The 22793-nt window shown below is 51.4% G+C and overlaps 1 protein-coding gene across 13 annotated transcripts in view; it reads right to left on the reverse strand.

Moving 5' to 3' along the window:
- Window positions 1–3915: 3915 nt before the first annotated feature.
- Window positions 3916–22793, reverse strand: part of TNS1 (tensin 1) — a 153088-nt gene continuing 134210 nt past the window's right edge. For all 13 annotated transcript variants that reach the window (XM_080933463.1, XM_080933461.1, XM_080933460.1 and 10 more), the window contains 11 exons: window positions 20837–21035; window positions 17696–18768; window positions 15412–15498; window positions 14528–14659; window positions 14085–14177; window positions 13082–13159; window positions 11671–11742; window positions 11264–11432; window positions 10464–10532; window positions 10151–10183; window positions 3916–8413 (listed from right to left, as the gene is read on the reverse strand). In XM_080933463.1, coding sequence (XP_080789589.1) covers window positions 8269–8413; window positions 10151–10183; window positions 10464–10532; window positions 11264–11432; window positions 11671–11742; window positions 13082–13159; window positions 14085–14177; window positions 14528–14659; window positions 15412–15498; window positions 17696–18768; window positions 20837–21035 — 2150 coding nt within the window. In that variant the 3' untranslated portion in view covers window positions 3916–8268. The remainder of the gene's footprint in view (window positions 8414–10150; window positions 10184–10463; window positions 10533–11263; window positions 11433–11670; window positions 11743–13081; window positions 13160–14084; window positions 14178–14527; window positions 14660–15411; window positions 15499–17695; window positions 18769–20836; window positions 21036–22793) is intronic.

Below are 22793 nucleotides of genomic sequence, written 5' to 3' on the forward strand. Positions count from 1 at the left end.
CAAGCTTTGACCCTGACTCTGGCATCAGACAGTCTGCATACACTAGATGTGGCAACTCACACAGCTATGCCTGAAGCCACGTGGACACAGCGTTTCCAAGGGGCCTCCTTCAGTCTCTGGCCCAGTGCCAGGTGGTTAGAGCTCCCCACTCCCAGGGCCCCTTTTCTTTCCAAGCACGTCCCCACAGCTGCTTGAAGTTCCCATAGAGCAGCGGTTCCCAACCTGTGGGTCGAGACTATGGGAAAACACATCTCTCCAATGCTCTTAGGAACTGAGACCAGGCTCTGTAGCAAAATTACAATCATAAAGTGGCAATGTAAATAAAGTTATGGTTGGGGGGGGGGTCCTAAGAGCATGAGAAATGTGTTTTTCGATGGTCTCTACCCACAGATTGGGAAATACTGCCATAGAGTATGTGTGGAGTTTAGAGCGGGCTGATTTCCTGCTATCAGAGGCTGTCTGACATTTCCTCTTTCCAACATCCCGCACCCCGCCCTGACTCTCAGCTCTGCCCTCCCACCCACAGAACCTCTGTGGTTTGCTTTCTACTTAAAACACCACGACCAATAGCAACTTGGAAAGGAAGTATTTATCTCAGCTTTTTGTATTCTGTCATGGAGGGAAGTCTGAGCAGGAACTCAAGGCAGGAACCTGGAGGCAGGAACTGAAGCAGAGGCCAGAGAGGAGTGCTGCTTACTGGACCGTTCCTTATACAAGCCTGGACAAACTGTTCAGGAGTGGCACCACCTGCAGTAATCTGGGCTCTCCCTCCCTCCCTCCCTCCCTCCCTCCCTCCCTCCCTCCCTCCCTCCCTCCCTCCCTCTCTCTCTCTCTCTCTCTGCCTGGGCTGGAGAGGTGGCTCAGTGGTTAAAAGCACTGACTATTCTTCCAAAGGTCTCGAGTTCAATTCCCAGCAACCACATGGTGGCTCACAACCATCTGTAATGGGATCTGATGCCCTCTTCTGGTGTGTCTGAAAACAACGACAGTGTATTCACATACATAAAATAAATAACTAAATCTTTTTTAAAAAGAAAATGCCCCCTGAGACTCGCTCATAGGCCACTTTGATGGAGGAAGTTCCTCACCTGCTATCACCCCTCCATATATGACTCTAATTTTGTCAAGTGGACACATGGCTAACAGCACATCAGCTCATGTGTAGCCACATGTATGCACCACACCCTGACCTCCAAGCTCACCTTTCCCGGCAACACCCTGCCTACTGGTCCATCCCAGCATCTCCCAGTGGGAGGAACTCTGAAGCCATCTCAGAATCCTAGACAGCTGGTCCCTAGGACACTTGATGGGAAGGGACAGGAAAGTGTGTGCCCATGTGGAGACGGCACACATGAGAGGCTGCATCACCTGTATGTGCATCCCTGTGTGTGCCATCTATCTATGCGTGTGTAAGATCTGGATCTGTTTTGTGCATGTGTGTGTGTGTGTGTGTGTGTGTGCATGTTTTGTGCCTGTGTAGACATGTATGTGCATGTTTATGCATGCAAATGTCTGTGTATATTTGAGTATGTGTGCTTGTGTGGTATTCTGTCTGGGTGTGCATCATCTGTGGGGTGTGTACACACATGCACACACTATATATTTTTATGTACACCTGTACATACATGCACACACTACACATTTGGTTCCTAGCCTCATTAACGTTGTTATGAATGGGTCATGCTGTGTTCTGAACTCTTAGAAATGGAGAAATACTAAAATACCCTAATAATACTCTAATACATAAATAAGTAGATAAACAGACAAACAAACGCAGTTAAGAAGGCAGAGTTTGGTTTCAATGCCCTTGAGGATCAGTCCCACAGATCCTGTGGGAGGGGTCTGCATGAGTGGACTCAGGGCTAGAGGGTGGGTACCAAGAGCTGTCACCAGCTCCTCTGTTCTCATGGAGTTTGGTCCAAAAGATGCAGGAGAGATATTGGGGTCCTTCCATGCCTGGAGTGGGTCAAAGATCCTATCATACCCCTGAAGGGATGAGGAGTGGGAGCACATGCCGTCAGGGCTCAGCAGCACAGGAAGGACCCCCTGCACAAATACACACACAACCCACCACAGCGGAGAGCTGAGGTCTTCATAAGGCTCCTGGGTCTCTGCATGGACGGTCACCAGGGAAGTAAAGAAGCAATCCTAATACACAGGCTTGCCCCCAGACTTGAAGCGGTCGGTGCAGACCTTCTCCAGGCTCTGACCAGGTTCTCATGCTGTCTTCCCTCCTTCCACCTCAGAAGGGGACTCCTTCAAGGCAGCTTGATGGCCTTGACCAGGGGCTGCAGGCAGGGAGCCTCTTCCCTGTCTCAGTCCCCAAGACTCTGCACTTTGGCTACAGAGAGGAATTCGTTCATCCCTGCAGCCGCTTATAGTTTCCGAGCCCTGCTGCAGAGACCTGCGCTTCCAGCCTCCGGGTCTGCCAGTCCTGCTACCTCTTGGGTGGCAGATCCATGCAAAACAAACCCTTGGAAACCATGGGTCTGCTCCTGCCTGGCATCCCAAAGCCAACCGAGAGCTTTCAAGCCATAACATTAGCTGATGAGCTCTCTGCTGACACCCCAAAGCCTGTCTGCTGAGAGCACAGGGCTGTTACCACCCACCACCTCTCAGCTAGGCACCCCGAAGCCTGTGAAGACAAGGTGCTTCACACCTTGGAACACCACGATGCTCTCAATTGGCAGCACCCCTCTGCTGCTTCCAGCCTCAGTTTCCTATTTAAACTGTTATTCTCCCACAGCAAACAGAGCCTCTTCTCTTCCCCTTGCTGTTTACCATTCCATTCTTTGAAGAGGGTGGGAAGACTCCAGCCGGAGAGAGGACCCATTGTCCACTGCCCACTTGAGACCAGACCGGCCGCACAGAGCCCTGTAGTGGGGCCTAGGCATCAGGACATTTTAGCTAAACTGAGAACTAGGGTGGTAGGGTATATGTGGGGATATCTTTCCCTCTACTCCCAGACCCACACCCCACACCCTTGCCCTCTGTCCTCTCCTTGGTGGCTTTGCTGTAGCTTCTAGGTCTGGCCTCTGACCATCTCCCTTATGCACCAGAACTTCTGAACCCCAGCCAGTCTCAGACAGTCGAGGTCACCACACTCCTGTCTTTCTGAGTGACATCATATGATTCCCGCTTAACCTTCTCCATTTCAAGCCCAAGAGCCCACATCCTTTGCTGGAAAGCCAGGCTGACTGCCCATCACACCTGCATGACCCTAGGTATGACCATTGTTCCCCAGAGCTAGTCTCTCTCCCTGAAAGCACTAAGAGGCTTGAGCTAGGACGGGCCTAGAGGGGCCGTTCATAGCCTGGCTCTGACACTTTCTCTAGTGTCATGACTCTGGGCAAGAGCCTCAGTCTTTTCATCTGTGGAATGGGCATGAGGACAGATACACCTGCTTGAGAAAATGTATTCCTGTGCCTGCTATGCACTCCGTGAGCACTTGTTCTCACTGTGAGAGGATGAGGTAACTTCTCAGCGTCTTGGCTTCCTCGGGATGTAGGGCATGATACCTGGAGAGAACAGGAATTCAGGCACACTCTATCCTCACCAGACAGGCTCGGCCTCACCAGCTATGTCCCTTGTAGGTAAGTGATGATCAGAGTGGGGTCTGAGAGCCTCAGGTCCCCAAGACTCCTTTCAGGGACTTCGAGAGCAGAACTACTTCACGATGCTGTTGTGACCTTGGTTAATCCGCCCTTCTTGTTTTCTTTGAACTTCTTTTCCGGCCTGGCGTCCAGCTGAGTAACACTCGTGACCAACGGAAGGTGAGGGCCACTGTTTGGGCTCCCAGAAGTGTCACTGAAGACCCTTGTATCTGATGTTCAGGTCAGACACCTCTTACCCAACGAAGACCTCCCCCCACCCCACCCCCAGCAGAGCCCAAACAAAGCTAGATCACAGCCTGGGTTTGTGTTTAACTTTCTCGTTTATAAAGCCATACAATGGGTGGTGAGACTAAGCAGTTGTACAGAGGGGGGCAGTATCAGTGTACATACATTCATGTCCAGAACACAGCACATGTCAGGGTTTATACAAGGTGGCAGAGGCTATAGGCACAATGATACAAAATATAAAGTATATTTCCATCTATAAATACACAGCCGAGGGCTGGGGCAGGGGATTGGACTCTGGGTATGGGTTTCCCAGCAGAGGGCCTGGGAATAAGAGTTGGGGTGATCAGGATGTGAGGAACTTCTTACACTTGATTCAGATGATAGAAGGGAAAAAACTGGGGAGATACCTCATGCGTACCCCCAATGTGCTCACACACTTACGAGCCAGATGTGAGTCCTCAGGGAGGGCTGGACTGTGAACACTGACACACACTGGGTGTGTCACACTCATTGCCTTGCTGCTGTGAGGGGCCCAGGCGTGGGAAATAACCCTCCAAGTTTTCAGCCATTTGAGGAGACAGGAGACAACACAAAAGAGGCCTGCCAAGCCTCATCCTATGGGACTGGCCTCTCTGTCATCAGCACTAAAACATGACCAATCGCTGGCCCATTGATTAGGCCTCACTTCCTAGTTCTTCTCACTACTGGGTCACATTGAACCTGACATCCCTCCATCTCCCACCTCCCACCTCAAAGTTCCCTAAAGAGATGATCAGACCACGCACACACACCCACACTTACACACACGCGCACATACATCCTGTCACCAATGACTACAGAAAACCAGTCTCTAGATCTTCAGCCAAGGCCTAAGTGCAGGGGTGGCCCTAGCTTTGGGTTCTAAGCTCTTCAGGGATCCAAGGCATGGAGGCAGGAGAGGGCTAATTCCCTTGGATGGATCTCCCCACGATCTGAAGCTGGAAAGGGGGGTGGTGTCAGAAGTCCTGGGAGGTAGGATAAAGAAACCCAGACCCTGAAGGATACGGTTCAGTCACTTCACTCTCCTACACTTCCTAGACAGCATAAGAACTCTCTCCTGAAAGCCCCTTTCTAGGGGGAGACACAGCCACAGTGTGGGTATGTACCCTACACCCCAGAGTGGGTATCTCTAGAGACTCTCCAAAGCCAGGGCATATGAATTCTGGCAATCATGCCTAAAACTATAAAAGCTGCTAGGAAGAGGTTGGGTAAGAAGACTCAAATGCCCCCTTTTCAAACCTAAGATGTAAATTCTTTCCTAAAACATGGCCGGGCAAGGGAGCCAGGGACCACAGTTGCAACCTCAGTATCCAATTGTTAATTTTCCCAAGCCTTCCTGTCCTTCCTGTTCCAGCCCAGCTCTTCACACTTATCCCCACCCCCAGAACCATTGGGGACATCCCTAGACACCAAACCTAGTTCCACCAGTGCCCTTCTCTACCATCTCACCTCCAGATATCAGGGATGGTGAAGCTCCAGGCCAACCTCAGCTCTTCCAAGTGGCCAGAGGCAGTCTGGCCCTGGACTATAGCTGAGGGGTCTTGTTAAGGACATCACTGGCCGCCATGTTCTCCTGTCTCCCCTCCCCCTCCTTCATTCCGGTTTGAGAGCAGACAACACTCTCCTTGTTGATCTTCAGACCCCACAATGAACAACGAAACAGATCGTTCACAAAAGAGCAATGGGTAAAAGTGCTCTTGTTTAAAGGAAAGCTTTGGCAAGAATACAGAATGGCATACGGAGTGCTGTGTGTGCATGTGGTCTCTGTGTGTGTATGTGTGTGTGCATGTGAGTGTGTAGAAGCCCGTCTCGTGAGAATCACAGTTGGGAAGAGGGCAGACAACAGTGTGGTCCCCACTGTAAGAACTGAAGCCCCTTCTCCACTCTTCTTCATGAGAAGCCAAACTCTGGTGTCCATTCTTCCTAGAGGCATACTGAGGAGGAGGCACCACTTGCTGGCATCCACCTTGGTCACGCACACAACTCACACATGGCTTGGGACTAAGTGCAGCATGGAAGGTGAAACCTTATACATGAAGGCTGATCCTAAACTCGGGCCTGGCCCAGGGCAGGATGCAAGAGGCTCTGGTGCACCTCAAAGGTTCAAGTGAACAACATTCCAGCCAGGAGAAGACTCCCCAGACTACGTGGTAGGGTGAGGGCATTTACAAAGAAAGGGACGAGAAATGTCTCCTTCTCTCTTGGGGAGAAGTAGGAATCATTAGGGGGATGAAGAAATGGGAGATCCAGACATTTGCCTTGAATATCTCAGAGGGAAGGACACTTTGAGGAACCTTGATTACTAAGCCCATTATTCTTTGGGAAGCGGGGGCCAATGGTCCCCACCCAACCTTCTTTCTAGCTCCTCAATGACCACACAGTCAAAGCTCCCTGAAGGAGAAAAAAAAATCCAAGAGCTGCCACACCATGGCCATACACTCCCGGATCCCCAAACACACCCGGCTCTGGCCTGTGGGGATGGGAGTTGCTGTCCTCACATACAGGATGTTGGCAGCCCTGCTATGGTTTGCCAGAGAATAAGGAGCTAGAGTTGGAGCATGTTATCCCCCAAGTCCCAGATGTAGCCTAGGGCAGCCAAGGCCAGGGTCAAGGACAAGGCTAGCCCTGGGTTGTTTGGGTTATAAGGACACCCTGCATTTTTGGCTCTACTTACACATTGGAGAAGAGATGGGAACAGTTTGTGGCCAGGGATAATAAAGCAATATGGGAAAACAATAAATATTTCTTGTCAATTTACCTATTCTTTTTTTTTAACATTTTTCTTATATTTTTATTAGCTTACAGATTCTATTAGTATGTCTCATGTATATATTATATATATTTATATATCAGTACAATTCCACCTCTAGGGACCCCCATGGGCTTAAATGGAGGCCTGAGCAATGGCAGGGGCTTTCCCAACCCCTCAAATGGACCATAGGACCTTTGGCCTAAATTTATACCTTCTGTCCTCTGTCCCATCGACAGTGTGGTTCTGCTGGGGAAACTGAGGCAGAAGGGGAAACAGGGAAGCTTTGGTATTGTGGGAGGACCATATGGTTCTCCAGCAGCATTCCCAGAGGTGCTCTGATGTCATCCTGAGCAGCCCAGCCAGAGGGTGTCTGCAACAGTCAGACTCCAAAACACAGAGGGGAAAAATGGGGGGCCTCCCCGGGTACCCTAGGCAGGACTTCAGGAAGTAGGCTCCTGGGATAAGCCAACATGAGGACCATATAGGTCAGGATTGGTCAGAAAGGCACGGCCCCCATCCCCCAGTAGGCTTCAAGCAGATGAATAAGTGCAAGGCTAGTGCTGGCCCAGGAATTGGGCTGAGGGAAGGGAGTAAGGCAGTCCTGGGTATTGTCAGTGCGCATGCCCAACTCATCCTGAGCCCCACGGCACAATGCGCATGCCCAACTCATCCTGAGCCCCATGGCACAATGCGCATGCCCAACTCACCATGAGACCCACAGCACGGAAGAGATGCCACCTTTCCTAACCAGTTTTTTCCCCCAAGACTGTGGGCATCACCTTTTTCTCCAAGCCAGCTTCAGTCTCCAAGAGACAGGACAGCTATAATGAAGCAGGTGGCCATGCCCTCTGTACCAGAGTCTCTTCGGAGGACAGGCTGGAAGCCCCCAGGGCCACTAGAGGGCAGGTGCAGAGAAAACTCTGTACCCATAAACTACACTCCGGCAGGAGACAGTTGTCACCTGACCTGGGATCCTACCACCCTATATCCCTAGCCTTCTTTGGACAGTGTGTATATGTACATCACAAGGGGCACAGACAAGCAGAGCTGTTTGTAATCTGAGTTGAGTGGACACAGGCAGGTATCGATCAGCGCGTGGGGGGCACATTCAGACCCTGCAACAAGGAGTCAGAGCAAGCACAGACCACGGGTGCCTCGGGTGAGCAAAATGTGAAAAAGTGTCACTGCTTGATGCCATACGCTGGTCACCAGCAACCTTACCTCCAGAGAAGAAGCCTCGGTTCGATTTCTTCTCCCAAAGCAGGAGGGTTAGGGAGAAAGAGCTTTTTCGTTGCTCCACAAAATATGCCCCCCCCCGCAAGGAGGCCTGTGTGTTCCTGTGGGAGCTCAATTCTCTCGGGGGGGGGGGTGCAGCTAGCTGGAGAGGCTTTGGGAGGTGTGGCTTCCATCTATACAGTGGATTCTGGGTTCCTCTCTTCATCCTTCCTCTTCCTCCCGCTCCCCTGCCCCCTCCACAATTCCCTTCCCTCTCCCAGCACTGCACTTTCTTCTCTCCTTCTCCACGGTCGACCCAAAGTCCTTGTTCTGGATCCAAGGTGGTCAGGATTCACAGATCCCCTCCCCACACGCCCCATCCCCAGTGCCCTAGCCATGGGCAAGGGCTCCAGGATTCGCTCATCTCTTCTGGCCAGCACTCAGCATGACCTTGGAGACGAAGTTGACAATGGCAGACGCAGGCTGGTTGGGGTCAAGCTCTGCGAAGAGGTGGCAAGCGTTGTCTGTGGTGCTGCCCTGCTTCCGGGCCACAAAGCCGAAGAGCCTACAGGGGTGAGAGAGAGGATGCCTACGTAAGGACCCAGGCTCCAGAGGGCAACCTGGCAGAAAAGCATGCCTCAGGCCAGCCTGTTTGCTCCAGTCCCCTTACTGCGCCAAACATCTAGAACTGGGGCTGGCTCTTTAAAGCCAAAGTCCTGGGGACAGTGCCTTGCTTTGTTTCAGGGCAGGTGACATTGCCCTGGGGAACAGGGGTGGAAGATGGGTTTGAGTAACAAGACTTGTTAGAAAAGCTGCAGGGAGACTAGACAGGAGGCAGGGAGAATCCAAGAGCTTCTATGAGTTCTTTCTCAGCCCTACCCCAACCTGAAGCTTCCTACAGGCCTTGCTTCCTAGGTGGTCAGAGAGACAAAGAGTAGGTCCTCACCTCCCCAAGGCTCCCTCTCCCTTATTCCACCGCACTCCCATCTCCTCTCTCTGTCTGTCTCTCTATCTGTTTCTGTCTCTCTCTGTCTCTCTGTCTCTTTCTCTCTCTCTCTCTCTACACACACACACACACACACACACACAGCTCCTGGTTCTGGACACTGGGAAGCCCTGAAAATAGGAGAGATAAAGAACTCCACACCTGTCCCCTGCCCCCTCCAACGCCAATAGGAGTGACCCAGCAATCTCTCTCTGCAAAACAGAGTTAAAAATATGAGAGCAGAGAACAGAATGTGAGCTCAGGGCCCCTCCCGGCTGGCATGTTGCTAATTAGAGAGAGATGGGGAAATCTGGACAGCTGGAAATGCCAATGGAAACCCCTCAGCTGGGTATGCATGGCACCCACAGCTAAAATTAGCCGGGCTGGCTTCTGCCTGCCTGTGTGTGTCTGTGCAAGCATATACATACAAACACTCTACTCACACCCCTGCACAAAGACACACAGCAAATGCATATTCATATGGCATGCACATGTGTATGATGAGGAAACACATACACGTGCATGTGTACACACACACACACACACACACACACACACAAGCTCTGTACTTCAAACAGCTTTCTTCTTCCAACTTTGTTGCAGGACCTGAAGTCCTGTAATAACTAATAACCAGGAGACGGTCAGGGCACTTCCCTCTCCAGGGTGACTTGACTGATCGACAATAGAATGATATGCTGACCCCGCAGGGTGAGGGGCATCTCTGAATAGGAGCAAACAGGCCTTTCTGCCTGTCTCTGCCAGGATAGACACCCAGCCAATTGTGTTTGCTCTGAAACTGGGAAATTCTGGCCTGTCTACCTGTCTTCAGTAACACAAAGAGAGTCAGTAACATGGGAAGGCAAAGGAATGGGGTTCCCTGTTGATTCCATGGAGGTCTCAGAAGGCTGAGGCATCCCCCCTCCTCTCTAGCTGCTTCTCTCTGTTCCCAAGCACAGTGCTCTCACTTTGGTCCACTCTGGTTCTTCTGGTCTCCATTTTCTTCACTCAACAACTGACAGGCTGCACCGTCCTCAGGAAGATGCAGTCTGAAAGTCATACAATCCCTCCCCGAACCTCTGAACCCATTTCCATCCACCCAAAATACAGCCATCCATCTTTAAGTAGTCTTTCTTTCCACGCAGCCTTCAAACTCCACGCCTAAACATGCCTTTGTTAGCATGAAAATGCAGACTATTCTTTTTCTCTTAATCTCAGAGGCCTTGGCACGCAGGCCTTCTCAGACCCCTGGCCTAGAGCCCAGCCCTGTCCCTCTTCCCCACAGTACAACCAGCTGAAGGCAGGGAAAGCTGTGCTTACTTAGCAGGGGCGCCTCCTTCTGTCTTCATCCACCTGTGGAGACAAGAATGCCCACAGTAAGTCAGTCTCTCTCTCTCTCTCTCTCTCTCTCTCTCTCTCTCTCTCTCTCTCTCTCTCTCTCAGACACAGCAGGGCATGTAGAGGTGAGCAGTGGAGTCTGTGGGAAGTCACCAGGTCTGGGGAGGAGACTCAAGCAGTTGCTCACATAATTGCTGTCACTGCCCAGGACACACCAAAGCTGTGGCTGAGTACCCAGAAGCACAACACACACATACTTCAGGGGATAGAGCAAAGGTGCCTGTAATACACTTACTTTCTTTCTTGTGGATCCAGGTCACAGAAGGTGACAGTGTTGAGCGGGTAGTGTCGTCTAAAGAAGAGCCTGTGGCAAAAAATGTCAGAGAGCCAGAGTGAGTGTGGGAGTAATTGCTTTGCTACTCCTGCCCCCAGCTGCAGGTCAGGTCGTCTTCCAATCACTGTGTGCACCACCACGGGCTCACAAAGCTCCTTAGGAAGAAGATGGCCTGAGATGCTCATACCAGGATGTAAGCCCCACATAGAAACACACAGATGTGGCATAGGAACGTGTCCCACACGCCACAAGTGCTAGGGGCTGGGGAGGGAACTGGCACCAAAAAATGATAAACGGGGAACTCTGGGAGAGGAAAGGAAATGGGCTGGGCGGGGTGGAGCACACAGTGTGAGAACTTCTACTGTTAACATCAAGGCCTTTTCTTCATCTATGTTACATATGCTCAAAGCAAGCCACTCTTTAGAAGTATGTATGGATAGATCAGTGGACGGTCGTTGGATAGAGGGGTCCCTCAAGCACACACACATGTATGAATAGTTTGGTGAGTGGCTAGATGTATAAATGGATGGATGCAAGGGTCAATAAATTGGTGAGTGGATGAATGGGTTGAAGAATAGGTGGGTAGATGAATAGATAGATGGTTGAGTAGGTGGGTAAGTGGGTGGATGGATAAGTGGGTGGGTGGGTGGAGGAAAGATGGGAAGGTGGATGGGTGCATAGGTGCACAGACAGGCAGTGGGTACAGGGACAGTAAGAGCGTGAGTGAGTGTGTAAGTGGGGGAGGGGTAGATGAGGCTTACTTTCTTTGATTGTCAGTCAGTGTGATTCCTTGGGCAGAGACCTTGAAGTGAACAATAGTGGCAGCTGGCGTGGGGTCAGCAGCCAAAGTCTCAGATGTGGCTTTGGAAATGGCCTGCGGCCCGGTGAGCGACTCCATATCCACAGAATTGAGGAAGAGCACGTTGCAAGCTGGAAGAAACGGAGCCGGAGATAGTTACGGGGGCTGGAGTGGGTGGGGACAATCCCTCAGAGCCACCTTGCAGAGGCTCTGAGGTGCAGACAAATTTCTGGCAAGCCCTGAGCCAATGCAACTGCACAGAGAAATGGAATCTGACCAAAAATTCCAATTCTGCACCAGCGGGAGGGGACAGGGCAGGGGGTGGGGTAGACAGGTCTGGGCATCGGTCCTATCTCAGGTGACACTTACCTGCTCCTTGCTTCAGCAGGTCAGTGGTTGAGTTGGCAGGGCCTGAGCTATCTTTTGATTCATCTGTGGGGTCTGAAACAAAAATTCAATTAGTAATTAAAGCCCAACGGTAATTTAATCGAGTCTGGCTGGGCCTAAGGCAAGCACTGCACAAGCTTCCTGAAATAGATGCTCTTTCAAGGTGGGTCTTGGCAGTTGGTGCTGCGTGTATAAGATGATCGCAAGGCCCCAGCAGACTGCTAGGGCGCTCCAGAGTCCAGCAGAACTGAGCTCAGATCCCTTACCACAGCAACTGCTAAGAGTCTATGAGATGACAGTGACAGTGATGGTGCTCATGTCCCTGGGTCTCCAAAAACCCAGCATATGGCAAACAGCAAGGCTTCAAGGAGTTACAGGGACTGCAGGCATCTCATTGTACACCAGTGTGTCTTTGTATGAACCAGTGAGTGACTGGTTCCAACTCACATTGAGATGAGTTAGAGTCAAGTATCGGATGGACCAAGCAGCTCGATCTTACCAGGACACAATACGCACCCACAGTAACACACGTGACTTTATAGTGCCACGTAGAACATGTGGTTTACCTCAACTAGACTTTAACAAAAAAACTTGACCTTGGGTCTCACACATGAAGGCGAATGCTCTGCTGCACCTGTGTGTGGCTATATCTCCACTTCTCTTTGTCTCTTTTTATTCTGAGATCTCTGTGTTGACCAAGTGAACCTGAACTCACCCTGCAAGCCAAAGCAGGTCTTGAACTTGTGATCCACCTAGCTCAACCTCCTACACTGCTCAGGCCACAGGTCTGCAGCCCCAGGCCTGGCTCTGACCCAGAGGTCCTGACAATTTGAAAATTGCTGCCTTGTAGCAAGTTCCCACAAGCAACAGCTGCAGGCACTGTGTTCTGAGAGGTGCCGGTTTATATGATTTAAATATCAACGGATTTGGTGTGTTCCATACAAATATAATTGAATTAGTGTCTAAATTATGTGGTTACTAATGTTATTGAAGTTACATTTGAACTTTTAAGCTAATAATGTTGGCCAATGGTTATTAATAATTCAGTGTGTCAAACTGAATAAACAGACATGGTCAGCTGACACTAGAAGTGTTTCTTATGTGCCAGGACATGATCCTTGTGTCCCTGTCCCCAGCTTCTCAGATCTCCCCTGGGATCTCCCCTGGGATGAGGCCTGTTCTGAGAATTCAGTGTGGATTTTTTTAAAGCACCAGAATACTTTTGAGAACAATCTGGCAAATCAGTTAATGGGTGTTCTTGGAGTTAAGCTTCTTAATGAACATTTCCTCCCCTCCCCCCTTTTTAATAGACAATGTGGGAGGGGGTCCCCTGTATTGCTTCCAACCTGGCTCCAATCTGGGCAGACAACATGAGGGGATAGATATCTCCTACCTCGGCTTGGAATGACCAGCTTACAGGGCAGGGCCAGTGGGATGACGGAGTGCTGATAGACCAGGGCAGAAAGGGAGCCTGTGGGGAGAGACAACCAGACAGAGTGACTAAGAGACACTGGAAAACGGACACAAGGAACCCTACCTCAACTCCACACCACCCCAGTGTCTGCAGAATGTTCTCTTGCTGGCACCGCTGGGGCTCAAACCTGAGACCCAAGCCACATCCCAGCCTCCAGCGTCTATCTTCAACCCACTTGGCCACTCCAGCAACAGAACTGAAAACCTGCCCCCTTTATACTGGGAACCCACAGCAGATCACTGCAGCTGGAAAGCTGTGACATCAAACCCCAGCTCTGTGGCTTATCTGGGGAACTTGAGTGGCCCTTACACATTCTTCGTGTGCAGAATGGGGAGAGAGACAGCTACCCTGAGGATTGCTATAACACCAGAACAACATGAAAGCTAAATGATGACTTTCACATCTTGGTGGCCAAGAAGGACAGCTGTTCTTACTGCTGTTATTTTAATGTACTGGCAGTCCATCTCAATTGAGCAGAACAAATACAGAAAGGAAACTGGTAGAGAAGAGGAGCCACAGCACGTAGTACGTAGCTAGAAAGTGTGGCTTTCAATAAAACTTTATTTATAAAAACAACAGCCATGGAGCTGGAGAGATGGCTCAGTGGTTAAGAGCACTGACTGCTCTTCCAGAGATCCTGGGTTTAATTCCCAGCACCCACATGGTGGCTCACAACCATCTGTAGTGGGATCCAATGCCCTCTTCTGGTGTTTCTGATACATTACATATACATACTCATATACATTAAATAAATAAATCTTAAAAAAAAAAAGAAGCAACCGTTCCTTCCCTCCGCCAAAGCTATGCCCAGGAGGACAGGCAGCAGCAAAACAAAAACCCTTGGGTCAGACTCCTCCCACCCCCCTGCCCTGTACCCCTGAGGACTGGAACAGAGATCATGATGACAAGCAAGGATACTCACCAAAGTTTGGCTCATTAGGACAGCCCTTGAGCTTCACTCCTCTAGGGCCTGTCTCGATCAGAAAGTGCCTCACTAGCTCATGGGTCATGTCTCCTGGATTGAAAAAGAAACAGAATTGGTGATTCAGTGTCACAGCACCCCAACACTACCTCCTAACACCGTTTCATGGCATCCACAGTGAAGAGAATGAGATGGGAGAAAGTGTTACTGAGACAATGTGGCTTCAGCCCTGTGGGATGGGAATCCCCATCCACTCCCCTTCTGTCCAGCCAGGACACACACACCAAGTCCCAAAGGTCTGCTGTCACAAAAACCACCACTCCATCTCCTGCAGCTTCTCAGGGACCAGCCCTGGTGCATCACAACCTTGTTCAGTACCCAAGGGTCTGAAGAAAGCAAGAAGCCCCAACCCCAGCCTCAGCCTGGTGAGGAAAAGACTCTACCTTTCTTGCCCTGTTGAGTAATGGTTGGAGGGGGCGAGGAAACCTTCATGGCCAGCCCATAAGCCCCTCGGAAGGAGTGGCTGTCTCGGATGATGAAGGCCCCTGGCTCCTGATCCTTCAGGAGTGCAATGGCTGAAAAAGGAAAGGAAACAGTAGAGCCATCAAGAAGCCATTAGCACTGAGTTAGCTTGAGTCCCACAGACCTGAAGGACTCTGTTCTCTCTTGAGATGACATTCTTTGATATCATGATGTTAGGAAGCATGATATCAAATATCAGGCTCCTGTGGGCCCTGCTATTCCAAGCAAAGCATGTATCTCTGAGGATGACCATAAACAACCAGTAGTGGAGGCCATGCTGTCTGCAGCCACTACTCAGCCAGCCTCACGATAGGAAGCAGACAGTGTGTGAATGGCTAGTGGGACTAGTCTATTACTTCATTTACAAAGTAAGAGTGAACCTGTAGGCCCTCCTTGCTGGTCCTTATCCCATAACCAGACATCCTGGGGTTCATCTCCAGGCCTACATTCCAAACTTGGTTTTGCTTATTTTTTTTCTGAACAATCATCATCATCATCATCATCATCATCATCATCATCATCATCATCATCATCCATACCATAGTTTCAGATGTTCTTGGCTGGCCTCTTACTTTGCCTCAGAAAACCAAGGCTTTGCTAGACCTCTCCAAGGCTCTGCTCCTGACACCCCCCTTTTACACAGGAAGTGTTTATTTTTCCTGTCCAACTTTGAACCCAACCTCAATTCTGGGACTACCACCTACTGCAAAAAGGAATGAGTTCTTGCTCAAAGTAGACATGGTGAACAGGAGTTTATGATGTCTTCTGATGGAGTCCTAAGCCAACAATGCCATCCCCAACTCACCTTGCTCTCTGGAGATCTCAGGCTTGTACCAATACTTGGAAGTGTCCTGGACAAATTTCACTTTAGCCCGTGTTTCCGGACTATTGTCTAAGGGAAGAAACAAAAGGGGTTTCACAGTTGAATTGCATGCTCTCCAAAAGAAGTTGACACCCTAACACCCAGAACCTACAAATGTGGTCTTATTAAAAGGAGGATCCTTACTGATACAATCAGATTTACACAAAGGCATGCCAGACTGAGATGAGCCCTAATACAATATGATGAGTTTCTCAGACACATGGAGACTGTACCAGGTGAAAACGGGGATATCTGTAAGTCAAGAGACACAGGACCACCATCATCAGAAGTGTGGAGAGGGTCTGCAAACAGCACTCCGTCCGAGTCCCTGCCAACATCTGGGTTTTGATCTCTGTCCTTTGCTAGGACAGAATTTAATTCTATCATTCTAAGCTAACAAGTGTGTGTCCCCAGAAAATAAACCAGAAAGCTGGGTCCTCAAACATCACAGAACATGGCGGGAGGTACCCAGCTATCTTCTACCACAGCCTGCCTCCTGACAGCCATAACTGTTGCCTGGCCTTTCTCTGGTTAAAGGATCTGGCAAGGTATCTACTGAGCTGCTGGAAAACCCTTCCCCCACCCCATTCCCTGTGCCTAGAAGATTCTGAGGCCATCGTCCTCACTTCCTTCCCACAGGTTGGCACCTCTCTAGTCCCTTCTCCTTGAGCTCTGTCCCTCAGCCTCAGTCTACCATCCACAGGCAAGGGCAAAAAGACCCAGGCCTCTCTCCACGGTCCATCCTCCCTTGACCCCACACTGAAAGTGCCATTCTATATAAGTAGGGTCACAGGTTACTCCTACCCTCCATCATCTAGACCAGGGAATGGCCAGTACTCTAGTGACCATCTACAGTGTTTTACATGCAGCCAGATGCCATCGCCATCCAGGTACTTGAGACCATAGCCTCTTTCTCAGAACATTACATTGCAGAGGGGTTTGGACAAGACTGAGCCCATCTATGGCATTTCCCTGGAATGTGTCATGATCCCTCCCTCTCCCCTCCGAGCTGAGACTATAGATGAGAGTTACCATGCCTCACTCCTTATCTTTGTGCTCCGAGCCTTCAAGCTCAGCCTCAGTTCTTCATAGAACACTTAAGAGATCTTTGTGAATTGCAACCACTGGACCACAGAGCTGGACTGGAGAACTTAGCCTTGCTTTCCACTAACACTTTCACCCTTTAGCACAAAGCAGAAAAGAAGGCAAACGGGCCAGGCCTGGGAGAAGAAAGAAAGGGAAGAATCCACTTTCCCAGTTCTAGAGTTCTCTGTGAGAGACTGAAGCAGGGTGCATAGCGTCGAGGGTGCCACCAAGTTAGGAGAGAAGGAGCCTGCAGCTGCAGCTCAGAGCCTTGTTCTCATGAGCACCTGGGCTCCATCTCCAGGGCCTGAGGGGACTGAGCTCCTTTCCCAGGCGGTGCAGCTAGAGAGGATGCCATCTGCTGCAGGCGCCTGACCCTCCTCTGAAGCTCAGCCATGGTTGATCTAGGGAGCTGTCAGAGGCGACTGCAATCCAGTGTGTCTTCCTGTGTTGACTCCAAAGGCTATTTTAAGTAGGCAAGATGGTGGGAAACAGGACGTGTCCTAACTCCTAGAAACTTCACATCCTTCAAGGATTGGGGCTGGGAACCAGATGTCCCTAGTAGGCGGCAGGAAGCAGGGGAGTGCAGGGTCACTCTAAGTGTCCCAGCTTGGAAGGGCCTAGGAAGACACAGGACAGAGAGCCTGGGAGCCTTAGGTCCACTCCAGGCTATTTTTAATTGTCTGCATCTTCCATGGACACAAGAAGCCCCGGGGTCTCTGCACACAGAGTCCGACTGAGAAAATGTGGATCACCTGAAACATCTCACCCTCACCTTAACTCTGGCCCACCTGACCAACCGGTCCACTGGTCACTGATGTGCGGTGCTGATAAACGGCACAGTGGTCCAGGCCAGCAGAGTCTCACAGTTCTGTTAAGTTGTACTATCTCTCGAAATACGAATATATGCTGAAGATGTTCCCATTGTGCATGCACACGTGTGTGTGTGTGTGTGTGTGTGTGTGTGTGTGTGTGTGTGCGCGCATGTGCATGTGTGAACTCTGTGCTAGCCGTAAAGATACAGTCCCCGCTACAGGCAAGGAACTCAGGCCTATGAGTCGATGGCCCGCCCACAGTCATCTGCCAAGGGATGGCTGAGACAGACGTCCCAACTTGTGGGCAAATAGAAATATAAGAGACACACCTGGCATCGAGTACTTGGAAAAGTCCGGAAGTGTGTGAGAAAAGGAGACTGTGCTGCTCCCACTGGGACTGGCCATGCCATTGGCAACAGGTGAGGAGGACACTTTCCCATTGATGGTGGCATAGTTGGGGAGGCTGCCTGCCCGGGGGTCTCCCACTGACATTCTCCGCTTCTCTGGTAAAGCTGGTGTGGGGCTCGCTTGCCGGAAGGCTGCTGAGTCTGGCGAGGGTGAGGTGGCAGGGCTGCCCAGGCCAGGGTAGTAGGCAGGAGAAACAGGGAATGATGGTGTGGAAGGAGCCTGGTAGCCAGAGGCACTGCTTTGGCGGGACAGCGTTGGTCTTCGGTCCTCAGGGGTAGAGTAGCCACCATAAGGTGTATGCCGGTCCAAGCTGGGGCTTCCAGGAACCATAGATCCAGACCCACCCAGGTGCCGGCCCAAGCTGGGGCTCCCAGGGCTAATGACAGCATTGCCATGGAGACCGGAGGCCAAATTCCCTTGGTGAGCCCCAGGGTGTCGGCCCAGGCTTGGGCTTCCTGGAGTGGTGACCACACTGCTGTGGAGGCCTGGAACTTGATGGCTTCCCACTGGGTGCCGGCCCAAGCTGGGGCTTCCAGGAGTGGTCACTGCACTGGTTGGGTGGCCAGCAACCACATTACCATGGAAACCTGGACCAGATGGACCCATCACCTGCCGGTGGCTCAAACCTGGGCTACCAGGGGCAGCCATGGTGGGGTTGATGGCCCGTCGGCCAAAACCAGGACTAGGTGGTGTGTTGGTGCCCACTGTCCTGTGTCGTGCCTGAGGGCTCCCAGGTACCATGTGGACGCTGGCCGCACTGAACTGCGGTTGGCCTTGGATATCTGGAGAAGAGCTGACTGGCTGGAGGGAATAGTCAGGGCTGCTGTAGCTGCTGCCACCAACAGGAACAGGTGAGGAGCTCTGATAACTCAGTGCTGCAGGGCTCGGCTGCCCCAAGCTGCCTGAGCGGATGCTGGTGTCCAGCGTGGGTTGAATGGGTGTCCGGGGACCTTGGTCACTGCTCCCCGCTGATGGGAAACTGCCCACGGAAGTGCTAGAGAGAGAGATGACAGGTAGAACGGTCAGTGTGTGATATTTAATAAAGAGTGGACTTTGGCTGAGTGGCCAGCCACTAAGAACAGTAAGAGCTCCACTCAGTGAAGTGGAAGTCGGGGCTTTTATCCGTTACAATAATGGAGCCATCGGAAGAAAGAATCGAGGGTCAGAGAGTTTAAGGAGTAAGCTCAGCATTACAGGGCTCTAAAAGGCAAGCTTTCAACTCAGATGCATCTGATTCCAAAACCCACACAGTCCTTACTGAACCACCAATCAGAGCAAAGCAATCACTAGGGAAACTAAGGACAGCTGTCCTAGCATAAGCCCTCAGCACCACAGAAACTTAGGAGAGACGGTTAAACCACTTGTCTCTGTTCCAATTATGGGCCAATTTGACTCAGTTTCTCTGGGTGTTTTATCATCATTGGTCTTTCATTCCTAGGTGACTCCAAAAAGCAAAGAAAAAAGCCAATTAGGGTAGTACCCCAAATTAAGAGACTTTGGGTTATAGGGAAGTCTATCTTTAGCATACACACACCCCAAATGTGGTCACTAATGGTACCAGCATGAAGCTCCTTCTTTCAGGACAAGCTGGTAGATCTAGGACTTGGTTCATGCACGTGATGGAATAGAAAAAGGTTGCCCCGAGACCGAGGAAAGCAGCCACCAGAGGGAGGTGGCAAACAGCTAATGCTTTGCAGCCCCAGGGAAAGAAAGGTCATTACAGAGCTCAGGGCCCCAGGCAGAAGAGGCAGGGCCAGGGAGAAGGCCTAGACAACACCCTGGAGAAAAGCTGGATTGTGATGAGGTGGAGCTGCAGCCAGCTGCACCATGTGGCACAGAGGATGATTTTGAGGATGGGGGGGTCCTATGGTGGAGTTCTAGAGTTTCTGGAACCCCGGAAGGAACCAGCTGGGTGCATGGAGCAGTATAAGGAAGAAGCCAGGGCGAATGAGAAACTGGACCCCCGCCACTACTCCATCCCTGGTGCAGGGGGCCTCCACCGTGTGGGGAGGAAGGAAGGTGGGGAGATGTGGAGGGAGTCTGCCTAGACGGAGGGTTCAGAACCAGAGTCCAGTAGGAACATCTCTGCTTATGTCTTGCCAGTCCGGGCAGGGCTCAGAGCTTGGCCAGTGTGGGTGTGAGCAACAAGCTGACCTCCACAAGGAAAGGAGGAAAGCTGGGGTCTGAGGCCATGCGGATCCCAGCACCAAGGGCAGTGGGTTCCAGAAGAGAAAGGGGGCAGGGTCTCCCATCAGGGAGACTTGACTTAATGCTGGCTTCCCTCCCCTGCCCGCCATTCTGCCTCTAGACCTCGCCCAGAACCATTTCAACCACTTCGTTGTTTTCCCATCATAGCATGGAACCTCGCTCTCACCACCCATCCTCGAATCTCCCAGGTGTACCCCAAACAGGAACTCTTCTGAAGGCTTGTCCTCTCCTACCCGGCCCTGGGAATCCCAATCTCTCCCTGTCTGGCACACTCAGATGGATACCAGTATCATTTGTCCATCAAGATGTGCTTCCCTGGGTAGGGCTCATGGGTTGCATGCTCTGAGCTGCCCTTCTGTCTACATCATGGACCCTAGTCCTCTGTCCCTCTGGCCTATATCTTTACCCCAAGGCATCCTGCCCTCCTTCTGGGTTCCGCTATACATCACGGTCCTTTAGCATCTGCCCCCCTCCCCGATTTCCCTGGCTAGAAGTAACAGCCCCTGCTTTGTGCCCTCCGGTACTCTGTTTCTGGTCCATGCTGTACACAGGTAGCTTGCCTCTGCATATTACTCAGGTCTGAGAAATGGAGAGAGAGACAGAGACAGAGACAGAGAGACAGAGACAGAGAGTCTCCAGACACATACACCTGTAGGTTGAAGCCTGTTTCTGCTACTGCTCCTTCCAGCCTCACTTGCCTCTTCTGGGACCAGCAAATCTTAATTCTTAAGCCTCAAGAAAGTGCCTTCAAAGGGTAGCGGTCTCGATGAGATTTTGCCCCATCCTCAGTCTTAAGAGGATCCCAGAGGTCTTAGGCCCAGATTCTCACCCCGTGCTCCCCATTCCTGGCTTACCTATCAGCACTGAGGATAGGACTGCTTGTGGAGAGGGGACTGGGGGAGACAAAGGAGCCCCCTGGGGTCCCGTTCCTCAGGGGAGTCTCATGCCCATAGACATGGGCAGCTGGTGCACTGAAGCTCTTGGGCTCAACATCCTGAGCTCGAGGCCCCGCCACTGCTGTCCTTGCCACAGACTCCACATAGCTCCGGGGCTCTAGAAAGAAAGAGACAAGGAGTGAACATAGGTGTGGTAGGAATGCGCCCACCCTACCAAAGAATACAGCACCCCCAGAGCCCAGCCTAAGAAAGACTCAGTATGGAAACCCTCCACAGGACATTGGGATGCTCTCCTGAGGCTCCTGCTTGCCCTTACTCCCCAGCCTGAGACGAGCTTTCATGAGCACTGGCTTTTAGATGCCGCTGCTTCTCTAGTCTCTACTTCTGCAAAGGGCCACCAGCTCTTCCCCATAAGAACTCAGATACCTGTCCAAGGCCAGCCTTCAAAGTCTTATTTCTGCCCAGGGTCCCCAGATGCTCAGTCTGCTAGAGCAGCCCCAAAGCTATCACCTCCGTCCATATCTCGGGATAGCACCCAGCTTGCTGGTCAAGCAATACCCAGTCCCAGCTACTGCACACTCACCAACACCTTCCTGCCAAGACACCCCACCCACGTCTACACAACGCACTCAACATTCCCTGGAAGACTGATTCGAAGAACCCCGTGCCTGGGTGGAGCCAGACATTCTGTGTCCACTATGGTACAACCAACGTGCTAGGCTCTGTACAGATGGGTTTTGCTCACAGCATTCCCCCACCTAGAGTTCAGAGTAACATTAGTGACAGAAAGGCCATTTGACAGATGATGAGACTGAGGCCAGAAGAGTAAAATGACCAGGCTTGTTGGACCCAGAATCCCATGGCCTCAGAGGCCAGCCCTTGAAATCAGCCTATTCGAATCAGAACAAGATCCAGTGTTCTGAGCTTCTCCCAGGAACGTTATCATATGGAGGGGGTGGGTGTCACTGCCAACACCTAGGATCCTGCCACCATCTTTGTTGCCCCACTGGGACAAGATCTAAGCACAAATGCCTAGTTGCCACAGCCATAAAATTCACCAAAGCCGGCCCAGAAATGCTGCTCCCCTAGGAGAGCCAGGCGTTGCAGCCCATGAGAGCCAGGACTACAGTGACCTACGCAGGAGAATCCCTCCCCGGGTTCCTCTGGTCAGGTGGATGAGGGAAAGCTGAGAAAAATAAATGAATAGCTTGCTCCCTCAACAGGAGGAAAACCTGGCTTTGGGAAGGAGGTTACCTGGGGTGTCGAGACCACACTCCATAAGAGGCCCCCCCACCATCCACACCCAACCCTGAACACGCTGAGCTGGAGGTCAGATTATGAGGAGACCAGGCAGAGCAGCTCAGGCTGCTACCCCTCACTTCACAGGGTCACAAGGCAACCTGACAGAGAAGATCTGAACTTTGGCCTCTCCAGGCCCTCGCACTGTGGAGGAGGAGATGCTATGAGGCCCCGTGACACAGAACCGGTCAGATTCTCTGTAAATAGCTTAGGTGGGAAGGTCAGATGGTCTCTGTCACAATCACTCACGCCAACCGTCGTGCATGACAGTGTCTGCAAACAACAGCTAAATCACCAGGCACGGCCGTCTGCAACAGAATTTTCTTTGGGAAACTAGGTATCAGGTGAATTTGTCAGGGGCCAGAGTGCTGACTCTGATCTAACCTGTCCCCTTAGCCCAGAGAAGCGGAGTAATTTGCTCAGGACACAAAGCCAGCCTATGGCTGTGACTAGCACTGTGTCTCCAACCTCACAATATAGGTCCTGGCTTGCCTAAGGGGATCCACAGTCTCACAGGGACACCAACCCATGAGCCAGAGAAACGCCAGATCGACAGGGTCACCCACAGTGGCAAAAGCAGCCAAGAGTGGTGTGAGGTCAGTAAGATTTGGAGAAC

Source organism: Micromys minutus (assembly GCF_963924665.1).
Source record: "Micromys minutus genome assembly, chromosome: 19".
Lineage (NCBI taxonomy): Eukaryota > Metazoa > Chordata > Mammalia > Rodentia > Muridae > Micromys > Micromys minutus.